The 18,009-nt window shown below is 41.3% G+C and overlaps 1 protein-coding gene across 1 annotated transcript; it reads right to left on the bottom strand.

Annotated features, from left to right (window-relative positions):
* Positions 1-10,980: 10,980 nt before the first annotated feature.
* On the bottom strand, positions 10,981-16,276 carry LOC139374800 (uncharacterized). Its single transcript, XM_071115944.1, has 3 exons — positions 15,798-16,276; positions 13,067-13,197; positions 10,981-12,879 (listed from the first exon to the last, which is right to left on the bottom strand). The coding sequence occupies exons 1-3, from the start codon at positions 16,078-16,080 to the stop codon at positions 11,680-11,682; spliced, it is 1,614 nt and encodes a 537-aa protein (XP_070972045.1). The 5' UTR covers positions 16,081-16,276; the 3' UTR covers positions 10,981-11,679.
* Between the last annotated feature and the right edge of the window lie 1,733 nt (positions 16,277-18,009).

The following is an 18,009-nucleotide window of genomic DNA, read 5'->3' as shown; positions in this document are numbered from 1 at the left end:
CGTCCTGTGCTGGCCCCATTGTCATATCCATTCTGGATTCTGAATGGTAAAATCATAGATGAAATATGCCTCTATGTATGTGTATACTGTATGTGGGAATGTCTGTCCTACATGTAGTGTTGATACATGGAATAAACTGCATATATCATAAATTGCTATTGCAAATAGAAGTATTATGTTCAACAACTGACATTTTCAGATATTATTTTGACAAACACACTTTAACACACATTGGTGCTTAAAATTCATTCTCTATTGTCAGACTTGATGGGCACTGTTTTATTGATTTTTAAAATCTTATTTAACCTTTATTTAACCAGGTAGGCTAGTTGAGAACAAGTTCTCATTTGCAACTGCGACCTGGCCAAGATAAAGTAAAGCAGTTAAACACATAAAACAACACAGAGTTACACATGGAATAAACAAACATACAGTCAATAATACAGTAGAAAAAGTCTATATACAGTATGTGCAAATGAGGTAGGACAAGGGAGGTAAAGGCAATAAATAGACCATGGTGGTGAAGTAATTACAATATAGCAATTAAAGACTGGAATGGTAGATGTGCAGAAGATGAATGTGCAAGTAGAGATACTGGGGTGCAAAGGAGCAAGATAAATAAATAAATACAGTATGGGGATGAGGTAGTTGGATGGTCTATTTACAGATGGGCTATGTACAGGTGCAGTGATCTATGAGCTGTTCTGACAGCTGGTGCTTAAAGCTAGTGAGGGAGATGTGAGTCTCCAGCTTCAGAGATTTTTGCAGTTCGTTCCAGTCATTGGCAGCAGAGAACTGGAAGGAGAGGCGGCCAAAGGAAGAATTGGCTTTGGGGGTGACCAGTGAGATATACCTGCTGGTGGGTGCTGCTATTGTGACCAGTGAGCTGAGATAAGGCTTTACCTAGCAGAGACTTGTAGATGACCTGGAGCCAGTGGGTTTGGCGACAAGTATGAAAGCGAGGGCCAGCCAACGAGAGCGTACAGGTCGCAGTGGTGGGTAGTATATGGGGCTTTGGTGACAAATCGTATGGCACTGTGATAGACTGCATCCAATTTGTTGAATAGAGTGTTGGAGGCTACTGTCATCTGTGATCTTTGTGATATGACTTTCTTTAAGCATGTACTGATGAAACTGTCACTTAATATTTTTTCTTAAAGTCTACAAACACTACATTTATTCACTCTGTGATAGGGTTGGATCCTATATGCTACTTTTATTGTTCTTCTGTAAATGGTTCAGTCCCTATAATTTAGGCTGTGTGTAGAATGGGGCATAAAGGACATTACCGCTACTAGATCATAGTGATAAGGAAATCAGCATACAGTTTTGGCCTGTGTATTCATTTGCCTATAACTAATCATAATTCCATTATGTTTACATAAAAAAGAGAATACTTCTCTTCTCTCTGGACATAAAGTGGAAAGGAGGGGAAATAACTCACACCATGCAGCAGGACACCTTCAGCTGTGGGGTCTTTGTAATGCAGGTGTCACGTTCTGACCTGTATTTCTGTTGTTTTGTATTTATTTAGTATGGTCAGGGCGTGAGTTGGGTGGGCAGTCTATGTTTGTTTTTCTATGTTTTGGGGCAGTTCTATGTTTTCGGCCTAGTATGGTTCTCAATCAGAGGCAGGTGTCATTAGTTGTCTCTGATTGAGAATCATACTTAGGTAGCCTGGGTTGCACTGTTTGTTTGTGGGTGATTGTCTATGTTAGTGGCTTGTGTCAGCACAGGTCTCATTTTGTAGCTTCACGGTCGTATTTGGTTTATTGTTTTCGTTACTCTTTTGCATAGTGTTCAGTCTTTCTTTATTAAAGATTCACCATGGACACTTACCACGCTGCGTATTGGTCCTCAGATCCATCTCGCCTCGCCTCTCCTCTTCAGATGAAGAGGAGGACGGCCGTGACAGCAGGTTTGATAGTTATATTTTCAACAATGAATTATGAATGAACAATGAATAACAAGCTGTTATGTGACAATTAGGTCAAAAACTCTATTTTATTTTTTGGTGTAGATGGCCAAGGAAGATGCACAGAACTTCCCCAACATCCCCTCCCAAATCGATATAGAACCTTCACAAAAACACAAGGAGCAACTGCAAAAATAAATGGCTGAGGATATACTTAGAATGTCTGGTATGTAATGACATTTAATTCAAAGTAAATGTAAATTCTTTATTTTTCTGTGGTTGGGTGGGACAGCCATATGTTCAGTTCATGCCTATGATTTCAGAGTTCAACAAAACCAACTGCTTCATGTGTGCCACTGATAAAGAACCTGGATGTGGCCCAAAGACTGACTAGTAACTTTATTTAACATGTTTATAATCTTTTGACAACAGTGACGGCATGTAAGACAATATATGATATAACACAATGGATGGCTAATTTGTCATACTGCATTGATATTAGATATTATTTATAACGTGTTAGGCTTTGTTTTGCTTTAGATTGAATGTTTTGCGTGCAAACAGTGGTTCCATGTGCTGTGCCTAGGAATGAAGACAAAAGAGTTCTGAGTGAACAACACAAATAGGAAGTGCTGTCTTTGTTGTTGAAAATGTATGCTATACCCCATCCACACTGAAGAGGCTCTGAAATGTACATCAACCAGGGATAAAGAGAAAGTTAATACTGTGAAATGTTTCGTACTTATTTGAAGTAAAGTGTCTGACATGTTGGAAAAGATTAAATGTCTACAATTTCTGTTTAATTTGTCAATATTCAATGTTTATTCATTGATTTTCTGGCCACCATTACTGTGGTTACATGTTCAGTATATGTATTGACCAGCAAAGCCACTGCAGCCTACCTTACTAGCTCACTCACCATCCCTGCTTTGGACAATTAATAACATGACTCTTGTACTTTGCCCTTTTCCTTTATGGTTCATGTAAAAACGTGTGAGATGAAAATGAACAAACCAAAGGGTGTGCAATGTGTAGGCCCACTGAGTGTACATTCTGATCCTTGTTTGAAGTCAGTAGGTCCCATGACCAAGGAGCTATTGAAATGAGAAAGTTTGAAAAATTAATGTAAAAAACGTGTGAGATGAAAATGAACATACCAAAGGATGTGCAATATAGAAGGGTCGTCAGTGGACACTCTGAACCTTGTTTGAGTCAAGTAGGTCACATGACCAAGGAGCTATTGAAATTCGAATGTATATTTGTTTATGCTCCCTAACTAATTCAACTAGGAATACAACATTTTGCTCACATTTCCACAAGTTAAGAAGCCTTGGAAAGCGAATCAATGTCCAAATCGTGAAAATAAGACCTGTGCAATGTTGTGCGCAATTTTTTCAACATCATGACAAGTATTTGGAGTCTGTGGCTCAAATGGCTTGAAAGCTATTGAGGTTTGAAAGCGCGAATATCCAACTTGATTTTACCTCGGTATTCATAAGTAGTAGCGATCTTCAAGGCCCCAAAACTTTGCTTCGCCAACCGAGAGAAGCAGGCCCAAGACCTTCTCTTTGAAGTGCAAGTCTAGTTTGAAAAGACCTTGCTGGTGGTGCGTCAGATGCTCATTCATCGTTTGCCTGAAACAATCAAGTTATTCACTAAACATTCGTCTCTCCTGATACACAGGGTGACCTCACTTTAAGACTTCTGCCAGTGGTCCTCCCAACACCAGTCTACAAGACATGAGACCAGAAAGTCCTTATTTTACTTGCAGCCTGTAAGTTTAAATAATGGATAGGAATAGGAAGATTGATGTGGAAATGAGATGATATCATTTTTAAAACTTGAATGAAAGGAACAGCATTCCAAAATATGTTATGTATCACTGCACACTCCTAGACATTAGGTAGGTTTCCATTCAATTTGCGACAGATTTTCATTACGAATATTCCAAAATCTGCACAAAACAATAAGCGCATTTCCCCGCTGGAGATGTTTCCATCAAACAGACTTTTTGCAGATAAAAGTCTGTGCATGATGACGTAATGCACATACAAATCACTATTGCTGTTAAATTTCCATGAACCTAATAAAAAATTAATACAAGTTAAATGGGTTTCCATCACATTTTCAACTCTACTGATGGTTTGTCACAACTGCTGCGTTATATAGCAAATGTGCCCACTCTGGTTTTAGCACAGCTCGCACATACAGTGGAGGTAGGCTATCTACATCATGAGATTATTATGGATAAGAGCGATATAATTTTGTCAAACGGCGGCCAAGAATCAATCATCATGTCACCAGAATAAGACCCTCGATATTTATTGGAAAGGAGCATCTTGCACATTCACCACCCTGTGAAGTTCATCATAATTTATTTAATATGTAGCCAAATAAACTGCATGCGTTCCTGAGTTGTAGTGGGAGGAGTTTCCACTTAGCGTGGCAAATTTGGCAGAGGAGGAGGGAGAGCATCCTGGAGTGCTGGATAGGAGGGAGGATGTAAATGGTGCGTTGAATGAACCATTTACCATAGCAGAGGTGAAAAGGGCAATAGGTAAGGCTGGGTTAACTTCACCTGGGAAAGATGAGGTGTGCTATGTTATGTTCTCCCATCTTAATGATGAGGCACTGGGTAAGGTTTTGGTGTTGTACAACACAGTGTGAGAGGAGGGGAAACTACCAGGCAGTTGGAAGGAGGCAGTAGTGTTACCAATCCGGAAGCCAGGGAAGGACCCAACGAGGCCAACAAGCTATCGTATCACCACATCAGAGTGGGTTCAGGAAGGGAAGGGAAACTATGGACCCAGTACTCTGCTTAAAAGCAGATGTCAGGATGGCTCATGTGAACAAGGAGACTGTTGTAGCTGTCTTTTTTTGATGTGGTGAAGGCATATGATATGATGTGTGTTACGGATACAAGTATCCTGTGTGTGTATCCTGTGTGTGTTTCTTTTCTCTCCTTCTCCCCTCACAGGTAAAAATCATCACTCCCCAATCAGTCACCAATCATCAATCAGAAGGCACATCTCCTCCTGTTTCCTACCCAATCACCGTTCCTTTCCCTTTGTTTAAAAACCCTGTCAGTTGTTTGCTGTAGAGCTCAATCTCTCTGTAAATGCCATGTCTGTAGGTCTCTCTGTTTCACTCTCTCTTTGTGTATTGACCTCTCTTTTGTTTGAGCACCTCCATATCACTTTGTCCTCACCTGTGAGTCCCTGTTTGGACGGTCTATCTAGGTGAGGGTGGGAAAGTCTCTGTCAGGCAGCTAGCTACCTGGTGGATAACAGGTACACCACAGGGGAGCGTGATTAGTCCTCTGTTGTTGTCAATCATGATCAATGATGTTTACACTCAGGTACAGACGGATTTTTAGGAGGTTGTTATTTGCAGATGATGAGGCCTTATGGAAGAGTGGTAAAAAATGTGCCATATACAGTGCCTTGCGAAAGTATTCGGCCCCCTTGAACTTTGCGACCTTTTGCCACATTTCAGGCTTCAAACATAAATATATAAAACTGTATTTTTTTGTGAACAATCAACAACAAGTGGGACACAATCATGAAGTGGAACGACATTTATTGGATATTTCAAACTTTTTTAACAAATCAAAAACTGAAAAATTGTGCGTGCAAAATTATTCAGCCCCCTTAAGTTAATACTTTGTAGCGCCACCTTTTGCTGCGATCACAGCTGTAAGTCGCTTGGGGTATGTCTCTATCAGTTTTGCACATCGAGAGACTGAATTTTTTTCCCATTCCTCCTTGCAAAACAGCTCGAGCTCAGTGAGGTTGGATGGAGAGCATTGGTGAACAGCAGTTTTCAGTTCTTTCCACAGATTCTCGATTGGATTCAGGTCTGGACTTTGACTTGGCCATTCTAACACCTGGATATGTTTATTTTTGAACCATTCCATTGTAGATTTTGCTTTATGTTTTGGATCATTGTCTTGTTGGAAGACAAATCTCCGTCCCAGTCTCAGGTCTTTTGCAGACTCCATCAGGTTTTCTTCCAGAATGGTCCTGTATTTGGCTCCATACATCTTCCCATCAATTTTAACCATCTTCCCTGTCCCTGCTGAAGAAAAGCAGGCCCAAACCATGATGCTGCCACCACCATGTTTGACAGTGGGGATGGTGTGTTCAGGGTGATGAGCTGTGTTGCTTTTACGCCAAACATAACATTTTGCATTGTTGCCAAAAAGTTCAATTTTGGTTTCATCTGACCAGAGCACCTTCTTCCACATGTTTGGTGTGTCTCCCAGGTGGCTTGTGGCAAACTTAAAACAACACTTTTTATGGATATCTTTAAGAAATGGCTTTCTTCTTGCCACTCTTCCATAAAGGCCAGATTTGTGCAATATACGACTGATTGTTGTCCTATGGACAGAGTCTCCCACCTCAGCTGTAGATCTCTGCAGTTCATCCAGAGTGATCATGGGCCTCTTGGCTGCATCTCTGATCAGTCTTCTCCTTGTATGAGCTGAAAGTTTAGAGGGACGGCCAGGTCTTGGTAGATTTGCAGTGGTCTGATACTCCTTCCATTTCAATATTATCGCTTGCACAGTGCTCCTTGGGATGTTTAAAGCTTGGGAAATCTTTTTGTATCCGAATCCGGCTTTAAACTTCTTCACAACAGTATCTCGGACCTGCCTGGTGTGTTCCTTGTTCTTCATGATGCTCTCTGCGCTTTTGACGAACCTCTGAGACTATCACAGTGCAGGTGCATTTATACGGAGACTTGATTACACACAGGTGGATTGTATTTATCATCATTAGTCATTTAGGTCAACATTGGATCATTCAGAGATCCTCACTGAACTTCTGGAGAGAGTTTGCTGCACTGAAAGTAAAGGGGCTGAATAATTTTGCACGCCCAATTTTTCAGTTTTTGATTTGTTAAAAAAGTTTGAAATATCCAATAAATGTCGTTCCACTTCATGATTGTGTCCCACTTGTTGTTGATTCTTCACAAAAAAATACAGTTTTATATCTTTATGTTTGAAGCCTGAAATGTGGCAAAAGGTCGCAAAGTTCAAGGGGGCCGAATACTTTCGCAAGGCACTGTATAGTCAGGAAAGTACAGGAAGCAATTGATGAGGTAGAGCAGTGGGCATTAATGTGGGGATTCAGGTTCTCTGTAAAGAACTCAGACAGTGTTCTTTACCAGGAGGAAGGTGGGAGATGAGGTATGCTTGAGGTTATATATGGGAGAAACTTGGAGAGAGTGGGGGCCTTCAGGTTCCTAGGGGTGTACTTTGACACTAGACTGACCTGGGCAGAACACATTGAGAGAGTGGTGGGAAAGTGTAACAGGCTGACTACACGCTCGCGTTGCGTGCACCACACTGGTCGCACGCGCCAATGAGCATCTGCATTTGCCAACGGATAAAATAGAAGACAGTTCTATTTCGGACGCAGATCTCGCTGCGATCCCTGCCTCTCCTATCCCCTCATTGGTTTATAGAAGCAGCTACCCAAGTGCCATCTACACATTGATTACACCCAACGTGGGTGACTGAAAGACGAACAAGGTCAGTGCCGGTAATGCACCAAATTTATGAAAGTTGCCAATTGCAATATAAAGTCAAGAGAAGAAAAAGTCTGGAAGGAATAGAGATGACTAGAAACGATTCGGTTGACCGTTTTATGTGTGGATTAATTGGCGGAGTAAAGGACCTTGTGCATTTCAGGTAAAATAACAACTCAATGTTTATATCCCAGGACAAATTAGCTAGCAACAGCAAGCTAGCTAAATAGGACAAATTAGCTAGCAAGTGCAAGCTAGCTAGCTAAATTACCATAAATGTTTAATGCTTTTCTACCTGTCCCCAAATTAATATAATTGGTTCAGAGTTTGTTTTGATATTTTAACCTGCGTGTCATGATCGCGTTTGGTGTGGGGGGACAAAATACATTTATGCATGATAGCGCACAATGGCGCACACGCGCAGACGGTTTGGGTTCCGTGTAAGAAGGTGCTAAATGTGATGCACTGTCTGACAGGGAAGGAGTAGGGGGCTGGGCATTCCTCATTGAGGACCATGTATAATGCATTGATCCGATCTGTAATAGACTATGGCAGTATAGCGAATGGTTCAGCAGCCAGGACATCATTGGAAAGGCTAGATGTCATACAGGGCCAAGGACTCAGAATATGTAGTGGGACATCGGACGTCCCCAGTGGAGATGGGGGATATACCATTGCAGATTAGGATACAGCAGCTGGCAATGAATTATTGGGTCAACCTACAGGGACATGGGGTGTCTCATCCTACAAAAGGGATTTTACAGGCATGCTGGGAACATGAGCGAAAACAGAACACAAGCTTTGGATGGGTGGGTAATACGCAGGCGAAGGAGATGGGACTGTATGGAAGGGAGTTTAGTCTAACGGTAGCTATTCCTGTAAATCCTCCATGGCTACTCCCACCTCCAGTAGTTGATCTAGAAGTGTTGGAGAGATTACAGAAAGATAGGGAGGGCGTTGATCCATCTGATTTGTTTAAGAGACGTCTGGATACTTTGTGGCCATTTACAGTGATGGTTCAAAAGATCCAAGGTCAGGACGCACTGAGTCAGCATTTGTAGTGCGGGTATGTGGTGTGGAAGTCAGAAAACATATTACAGATTATCTGGCTGTATATAAGGCGGAGCTGTTGGCCTTGCAGTGGGTGGAGGAAGTCAAGCCAGACAGAGTAGTTATTTGCTCTGATTCATGTGCAGTGTTGATGAGTCTCCAGTCCTTTCGGTCACATAGCAGACAATATCTGCTGTATGAGGTGCTACAGATGGACAGATAGGTATACAGATAAGATTTACTTTGGTCCCAGCCCATGTGGGGGGTGGAGGGGTACGAGGCAGTTGATGTACTGGCTAAACAAGCGCGTAGAAGTAGGGATGCTGATGTTGTAGTTTCAATGAGCAAGGCAGAGGCAAAAAGCCTGATATGGACAGTGATGGTGCAGAGATGGCAGGAGCAGTGGAATAGAGATACTAAGGGCAGGCATTTATTTCAAGTACAGAGGAAAGTCGGGGAGGGGAGGACGGCAGGAAGAGACAGAAGAGAGGAGGCTATATTTACAACATTAAGGGTGGGACACAGCCAGTTGAATAAGACCTTACATGTGATAGGAAAGCATCCAACAGGAAAGTGTGATTATTGCCAGGAAACAGAGACCGTGGAGCAGGTATTGCTACAGTGTGGACAGTATCAGAGGGAAAGCGAGAGGCTGAGATCTAGTATGAGGGAGATACAAGACATTAGTTTAAAGAGTACATTGAGTAGAACATCATTAGATATAGTCTCAAATATTTTGTTATCTTTTTTAAGAGCAACGGGGCTGGCAGGTAGTATTTAGATTCTCCCTGCCCTTGGCCCACACTCTAGTACAGTAGGTGACAGTAATGCGCCACAACATTGGATGGCAACCACCGATAAACCCCCAAAGAAGAGTTTCCACTACCATTTCTCACATAATTAATTTGAATGACACAGACATATCCCACCATGTCGAATTAACAAGTTGTCACCGGCATTTCATGTTTCCATCAGCCCAGTCAGGTAATTAATCCACTTGTGTCAGTGGTTAGCGTTGTGTAAATGAACCTATGAGCCCCAAATGAGTGGAAGATGTAGGCATCAAACAGGGATTGGGTGTTGATTGATATAAATTGCTATAAAGTATACAAAATACATTGTGTGTGATGGCAGTTATTACTTAAGTAATGAGTCATTAGTCCATTTCCTTTAGTAGTGATCTTCATTTGTAATATTTTATACTTGTCTAACAATGTTTTAACTCGACCCAAAGGTATGTGTGTGTGTGTGTGTGCTCTCACCTGTTTGGTTCATGAAATAATATAAATACATTTTAATAATCAATATTATCTTATGAAATCTTATCTTGTGAAATAACACATATTTAGACAATAGGGCTTTGTTTCAATGTGCTTTTAAAAAAAAGAATATATTCATGTTCATTGATCATTCTCTGGTATTCTGGGATGTATGTTCTGAAATGCAGGCAATGCAAATTAATTATTTTAAATCCAACATTGTATCTTGATTGTGTGTGTACGAAAGGGAGGGGTTGCAAATGGTAGAGACAGCAAAAATATGCAAGCAACATTATAATTAGGATGACACTGAAAATAAGGATTACATAAATAATTACCCAGCTGCTGGGTCAATCCCCCAACCTAATGTGCTGTGTTTATGTCCAATCCAACACACTGGGTTGTTTAACCCAGCAAAATAGTCTAATTGACCTAGCAGTTGGGTCAAGCACTCAACCCAAGGCGCTGGGTTAGATGCACAACTCAAACCCGTTGGGTTGAATTAACCCAATGCTGTTTTTGGCCAATATTGACCCAGCGCTGGGATGTCGAAATGACTTAAACGTGGGTTCCAGCTGTGTATTTCATCTGCGCATGTGCTAGCACCAGCCTAGTGAGCCACCGTCTTTAACGCGAATTAAATGCGTCGGAAACAACGGAATGTATGCGTCTTACAAGTCGTTTTCACATACAAACGTTATATGTCCGAACTCAGAATCTAGGTTAGTATTGTGGAGTAACTACAATGCTTTTCATCCATCCTCGGTTTTCTCCTATCACAGCCATTAAATTCTGGAACTGTTTTAAAGTCACTATTGGCCTCATGGTGAAATCCATGCATGTATCTTTTTAGTGACTGGGTGTATTGATACACCATCCAAAGTGTAATTAATAACATCACCATGTTCAAAGGGATATTCAATGTCTGCTTTTTTATTTATCCATTTTTTTTTGTTATCTACCAATATGCACCTTTCTTTGCGAGGCATTGGAAAACCTCCCTGGTTTTTCTGGTTGAAAATTCACTGCTCGACTGAAGGACCATATTATCTGTATGTGTGTGATACAGAGATGAGGTAGTCATTGAAAAATAATGTTAGACTACTATTGCACACAGAGTGAGTCCATGCAACTCTTTGTGTCACTTCGTAAGCACATTTTTACTCCTGAACTTATTTAGGCTTGTCATTTCAAAGGGGTTGAATATTATTGACTCAAGACATTACATTTTTTATTACATTAATTTATTACATTTCCACAAAAATATAAATCCTCTTTGACATTATGGGGTATTGTGTGTAGGCCAGTGACAAAAAATATATTTTAAATTCAGGCAGTAACAGAACAAAATGTGGAAAAAGTCAAGGGGTGTGAATACTTTCTGAAGGCACTGTAAATGGCTCCTAGCCTTCCATTCATAGGCTACTTTCTGTCCCTGTATTGGTTATAAAGTGCTGTCTGGTGTATGCAGAAAAGGGTGAGATCAAATGTGATGTATACTAAAAAGAGATTCAATGTAAGTCAGAATGAAGTCCCATTTTGTGTTAACTAAATAAAACACGTTTCAAATACACCATATGAAAACCACACATACACGTCTCAGCAAAACATCTGCATGAACTTGATAAACTGCATTCATTTTCTCATTAAAAGTCTTGAATATAATTAAGTAGTTGAATGTAAGTAATGAAACAGGCATTTGTGAACATCAAATAGCCTACACAGTACAAACACAATATATATCACACAATGTCTGGATGCAATATTCTACCCAGGAATATTAAACAATCTGAAATCATTTACTCTCGTTATTCCACATGCATCTGTGGATCTTTTCCACTGACAACAATAAAAATGAATCTTGTCTTTAATACAGGGTTTGATCTAAACATCAGAAGCTATCAAGTGGAATGGTTACTTTCTATGTTATACAGTGGAATGGTTTTTCTGCTGGTGTATCCTGAGGTATCTCCTCTCTGAGAACCTCTTCCCGCAGTGCGTACAGGCAAACGGCCTCTCTCCTGTGTGGACCTTCAGGTGCCTCTTCAGGTTCGACGAGTGTGAGAAACTGGCCCGGCACAGGTGGCAGCTGAACGGTTTCTCCCCTGTGTGGACCCTGTGATGCCTCTTCAGGTCACCAGCCTGGGCGAAGCCCATGTGACACTGGGTACAGCTGAAGGGTTTCACCCCTGTGTGGACCCTCTGGTGGATCTCCACCTTCTGGAGGCAGCTGAAGCTTTTGTTACAGAGCTTGCAGAGGAAAGGTTTATCTTTACTATTGCCTGACGTGGCTCCCCCTCCCTGAGTCTCGGCTCTAGCCCTGTCGTTTGAGTTCAATACCTGATCGGAAGGCCCCATCGACATGGACACTGGGTCGCGACGCCTGAGCTTATGTAAAGGGGAGTGGGTCGAAACATATGGATTTGTCTCTAAACTTTCCCTGTAATCTAATAAATCTCTGCCTTGTGAGTGTCCTTCTCCTAAGTGAGTCTCGTCTACATTCCATGTCAGAGGGGCGTCACCCTCCACTTTCACAGTCGCCTCATCTACGACTATAATCTCCCCTTTCTTATCTAGGCACCCTTCAGAGTACACACTACTACTGTACTGGTTCCAGTCCCCTCTAGACAGATACGTCTGTGTCTCTAAACCCAAGGGCATGTTGCCAGGGTCCATCTCAGTAGTGTAAGAACAAGACTGATCATTGCCAGTCTCTAACACGTCACCTGCGTCCCGATGGGAATTAACAGTCCTTGGGTTTGGATTACCATAAAGTAAATACTCTGAGCCGGGAGCAGGATGACAGCCCAGTGGTCCCAGCTGCAGTCTCTCTGTGTCTGATCTGTGGTCAGATCCTGTGTGTAAAAGCCTGTGTGTTACAGTTAAAGTCTCTGTGTCTGTCTCTGACTTGAGGACGGCGTTTGGTTTTCCACCGAACTCCGTGATGCTGCATCGGGTCCTGGGCTGGGGTGAGGTGGCGATTATCTTTGTGGCTACAGGGGGCACTACGCCAGCCTCTTCTCCAGTCTGGATGTCTCTGCTGTGTCGTGGGTCCTCCACTCCTTCAGTCCTCTCCTGCTTGACCAGAGACAATCCTCCATAACCTGCAGCCTTTGCATCTGCAGACTGACAAGAAGAGAGGAGGTTATTATCAGTACATGAGTTGGTTAACAATGTTGTCGTCACAAGCTCCCCTTTGGCAGATAAATAAGAATGTACATGTAAGCAAGTGAATAGCTGAAGGGAGCCTTTCTGAAATAAACAGGCCACATTTGATGTAGTGTAATGTTTCATGTTACACTATGGCACTAACCTCTATCACAATAACATGCTGGGTTGAGGTTCCACTCCCCTCATCTACAGCTATGGGTTGGTCATCTCTCCACGAGACATGTTCTGCTGGCTTCACAAAGCTCCTGTGGCCTCCAGTGAGATGTCCTCCATCTAAGAGAGTGATTGGGGGGAAAGGGGTGGTTAAGTTAGCTACTGTCAATGCTCAATTATATATTGTACACTATTGACACTGTCTACAATTGGCAAGGATGTAAGCATGGCTGGACTAGCACATCTGGGGCCCCGGGGCACCTACAGTGGGGTCTGAAATTATTAACACCCTTGATAAATACTAAGCAATTTAAAAAAGGGGGGAATTATATTATTTTCTTACAATTGCTCAGATAGAGGTTTTGTTTAACAAGTCATAAAAAATTGTACACCCGTTTTCAATTCCTTTCAATACCCTACCTTGCGAGGATAACGGCGCATAGCCTTTTTCTAAAATGTTTTATGAATTGGAGAACACATTGGGAGGGATCATAGACCATTCCTCCATACAGAATACTTCCAGATCCTTGATATCCTTTGTCTGCGCTTATGGACTGCCAACTTAAATTCAAACCAAAGGTTTTCAATGGGTTTCAAGTCCGGAGACTGTGATGGCCATTGCAAAATGTTGATTTTATAATTCTTTGTGATTTCTTTGTGGATTTTGATGTGTTCTTTGGGTTATAGTCTTGCTGGAAGATTCACTTGCGGCCATGTTCGAGGCAACCAGGTTTTTGGCTAAAATGTCCTGGTTCTGGGTAAAGTTCATGATGCCATTGACCTTAACAAGGGCCCCAGGACCAGTAGAAGCAAAACTACCCCATAACATCAAAGACCCACCACCATATATTACAGTAGGTATGGGGTTATTTTCTGCTCATGCATCCTCATTTCAACACCAAGCCCACCACTGGTGTGCCTGGCCAAAGAGCTCTATTTTCATGTCATCCAATATATGTAAACGCCTGCAGTTTGCTAAATGGCACTGGCATTTAGCCTGGAGTTTGCTAAATGGCATTGGCACTTGGATTGGAACCGGTGCTTTGGTCAGATTACATGAAAATAGAGCTTGTGCATGCCCGTTCGGTAATCCGGCTCTGGATATCAGGTAATAATTCTCATAAATTCTTGATATGCTATCGATTGATTGATTGATTATGTTCCATGCATCACATTATATTAATTGAGTATGACAATAGGAAATTAAGTAAATCAAGAATCTGGTTAGAATATGATATTGTGTATGCAAGAATAATTTGTTCTTCATTGACCTGCCTGGTAAAATAAAAATGTTTTTCAAGATAGCTAAGTAATTAGGGGAAGTATGGCACACTATCCAAAAACTGACCAAGAACCAATTCTGGGCAGTGGTGTAAAGTACTTAAGTAAAAATACTCCGGCAGACAGAATTATGGTACAATTCACGCACCTATCAATATAACGCAATGTCATTCCTACTGCTTCTGATCTGGCGGACTCACTAAACCCAAATACTGAGTTTGTAAATTATGTCTGAGTGTTGTAGTTTGCCCTATCTGTCCGTAAAAAAATACAAATCATGCTCTCTGGTTTGCTTAATATAAGGAATTTCATGTATAGTATTTAAGTATGAATATTGAGTACCTTTTTCCATTACTGTACTTCATGGGAAACTCCAACCAAAACTTTATTTTGGTATTTGTTTCATTAGTCCATTGTTGATATATGCAAAACATTTTGGGACTGTCAGCAATCAAGATTTCAAACTTGATTTCAAACACAGCCGGTATTTTGCATTTTAAAAAACAGATACTTTTAGACTTTTGCTCAAGCAGTATTTTACTGAGTGACTTACACTTTAATTTGAATACTTTTCTATCAAGGTATCTTTACTTTTACTTAAGTATGACAATTGAGTAATTTTTCCACCATTGATTCTGGGCAAGACATCTAAACACATGCGCAGTGGAACCTAGCTAATTTCCAATACATTAGAAATGATTTCACTACAGAGGCAGCAAAACTGTACTTCAATGTTATGCTACTCCCCTACTTAACATACTGCTTGACAAGTTGGGCCCAAGCTTGCTGTACAACATTAAAAACCCATTCAGTCTGTCTACAAACAGGCTCTCAAAGTGCTTGATAGACATCATCCCTGTTACATCCTCAGATCTGAGAAACGCTTGTGCAACACACCAACGCATGTCTTGTATTCAAGATCCTAACCGGCCTGGCCCCCCCTCAACTTAGTACTTTTGTGAAACAGAAAACCCAAACCCATGGTAGCAGCCACAAGGTCTCCCATGAGAAGTGACAGTTAGTTAGTTCCCTTAAGGAAAAGCACCTTTAGTCAAACTGCTTTCTCTGTGAGACCTTCCCATGTCTGGAACATACTGCCATCAGAAACACATAACTGCACCATCACAAAAACATAGAGACATGGCTAAAAGACAATCAGACTTGTGAACACAATCCCTGGCTGTGTATTGCCGCTTTCCATATTATCTGTTGTCTGTAGTTTGTGAGGTGTGTAAACACTGTTTGTTGCTTTTATTTATTGTGTTTTGTTGCTTTTTGTGCTACGTGTGGCTTGTCCTGTGTTGCTTTGCATGTGCTCATTGCTAATTTCGTATCTGTATTGTAATTAGCCCGCTGACCAAAACCGGCACTTTTACTGAAACGATGATTAATGTGCACTGTCTTTGTAAAAAATAAACTCGACATTCTGGAAAATGTACCTCTTGCCATTCCTCTGTATCGGTCGAGGATCTTGACACTACTGGGACGACTGTCGAGGACGCGCTTTCGCGTTGTCCTCTCGGCGCGCTCCCGTGCCACCTTAATTTCCAGTAGCTGTAGTTTCCTCCGCATTGCTTTGTTTTCTTTTTGGCTTTTAGTTATTTCCAAACGAAATACTGCATAGTCGTCGTCTACGAGTTTACAGATCTCTGCCACGGCTGCATTTGCTAGCATTTCCATGATGGAGGCTATTTGAGTGTGAAAAAACATACAGTTAGCCATTGTTAGCGTTAGCTATAAAATATCAACCAAGTCCTGTCTACAACGCGAATGAAATACTACCTGATGTAAGTATGTGATTATGTGCAGTTAAGATTCATTTTGATATCTAGGGTGTTAATAAACGACTAGATCAATTAAAACCCTAACGTGGAAATTGTTCTTCCGTTTACACGGAAAATAAAATATCTCATTGGTTGGCGTCATAGCGCAAAGGGTGTGGTTAAATGAAAGGTTTGTGCGCTGTTCTTTGAAATACGGCACAGTTTATTAAATTATACATGAAATCTCCTATGTTCAGCAGTGTTGGGGAGTAACTAATTACATGTACTCACTAACACACGCATTTAGGGGCGTGTATTCATTCATGGATGGTGAAGTGGCGTGTATTCATAAATTGTTGTTGGTATTGTTTAGTTGTCACTGTATTACACTGTCACTGTATTAGACTAAGCATAGGTGATAAGATGATGTTGAAATGGAGCTGGAATAATGGAGGCTGCTCCTGTTTTCTTTGCGACTTGCGGTAACTCACTGCGGTCCTATATCAATAGTTGTTTATCAGTCTAAAAATGTCGGAAACATTACCTTGCTTGACCATGCTGTAGGTCATGTAACTGTTACATGCAATATTTTTTGTGACTTTACTAGACAGTTTTTGTAATGAAACAAATGTGTGGTTGAATTCATTCTGTTTTCTCATTGAAATTCAATTCAGCATTGAAAACAGGTGCAAGCTTAAGATTGTTCCATCTGAGTGATTCTGACCACAAGTCAGAGACCACTGATGACACCAAATGCGTTTGATTGATCAATTTTGTCTTCTTCTAATGCCTGTTAAGGGGAAAGTAATCCAAAAGTACCAAAGTAATCATATTACGTTACTGAGTTTGGGTAATTGTAATGGGAAATATCACCCAATGCTTCTGAATTCGGACTGACTGCGCTGTGTAACTCTGTTATTCTCCTGAGCTCAGAAAAATAAAGAATCTTACTTTGACTTGGAATCCAGCAAATCCTTATTTTATAATATCCACCACATAATCCAAAAGTTACATTACTGAATACAAATTTGGACAAGTAACTAACGGATTACACTTAAAGTAACCTACCAAACCTGATGAACAATATCTTTCAAGCTGAGAACAGACTTCTTTACAAAAGAACAGTGTGTCGGCTAGAGTAGAACATAACAGTAAGGTAAATATTTAACTTGTTCGAGCCAAGGTTTACTGTCTCTCTAAAAACAGGTATTTACTCAAGCCTGTTTCAAATGATAAGTTAACAAAGAGTTTTAATGAGGGGTATGTGGTTAATTGCCCTCTTACGCCAAGTGTACATCTAAAACCACACTCCTAAGATTTCTCCCCATTGTGGACACTCCTATGTCTGACAAGGTTACTCAGGAAAGAGAAGCACTTGTCATATAGTTTACACTTGAAGGGCCTCTCATTGGTGTGAACGGAGTGCTTCTTCACATAGTTTGTCTCGGCGATGCGCTTTCCATGCGTACGTCTCGTCAGCTTCCATCCTAATGCTCGGCCTTCCACGTTGTGACTCAATGACACCCCAGGAAGTAGAAGCAGGAGATACCACCAATGTGGTTAGTCCTTGAGCTCCCTCCTTGACCTCTAGCCATTGTTTGGGTGTTGTTGGCATTGTGTGCTGTGTTATAGGCTAGGTACCTCTTGTGGTGAATGCCCATCCTGACCATGTCTGTATTGGTGGGGTAACCATGAGGTAACTGAGGAAGGCTAGACCAAGGTCTTCTATGAACCCAGTCACCAGGCATTAGACGAGACCCTGAAGGAGAAGAGACTTCCTGTTAGACTCCCACCAGGGGGTCTCCCACAACTCTCTGTGAAGGCTGCAGCCCAGGTTGACCTGCTCTGTTCATCATGGATACTGTGGTGTTTGTATCATAGGAACAGG

Source organism: Oncorhynchus clarkii, chromosome 19, assembly GCF_045791955.1.
Source record: "Oncorhynchus clarkii lewisi isolate Uvic-CL-2024 chromosome 19, UVic_Ocla_1.0, whole genome shotgun sequence".
Lineage (NCBI taxonomy): Eukaryota > Metazoa > Chordata > Actinopteri > Salmoniformes > Salmonidae > Oncorhynchus > Oncorhynchus clarkii.
This window is presented reverse-complemented; position numbering and strand designations above follow the sequence as displayed.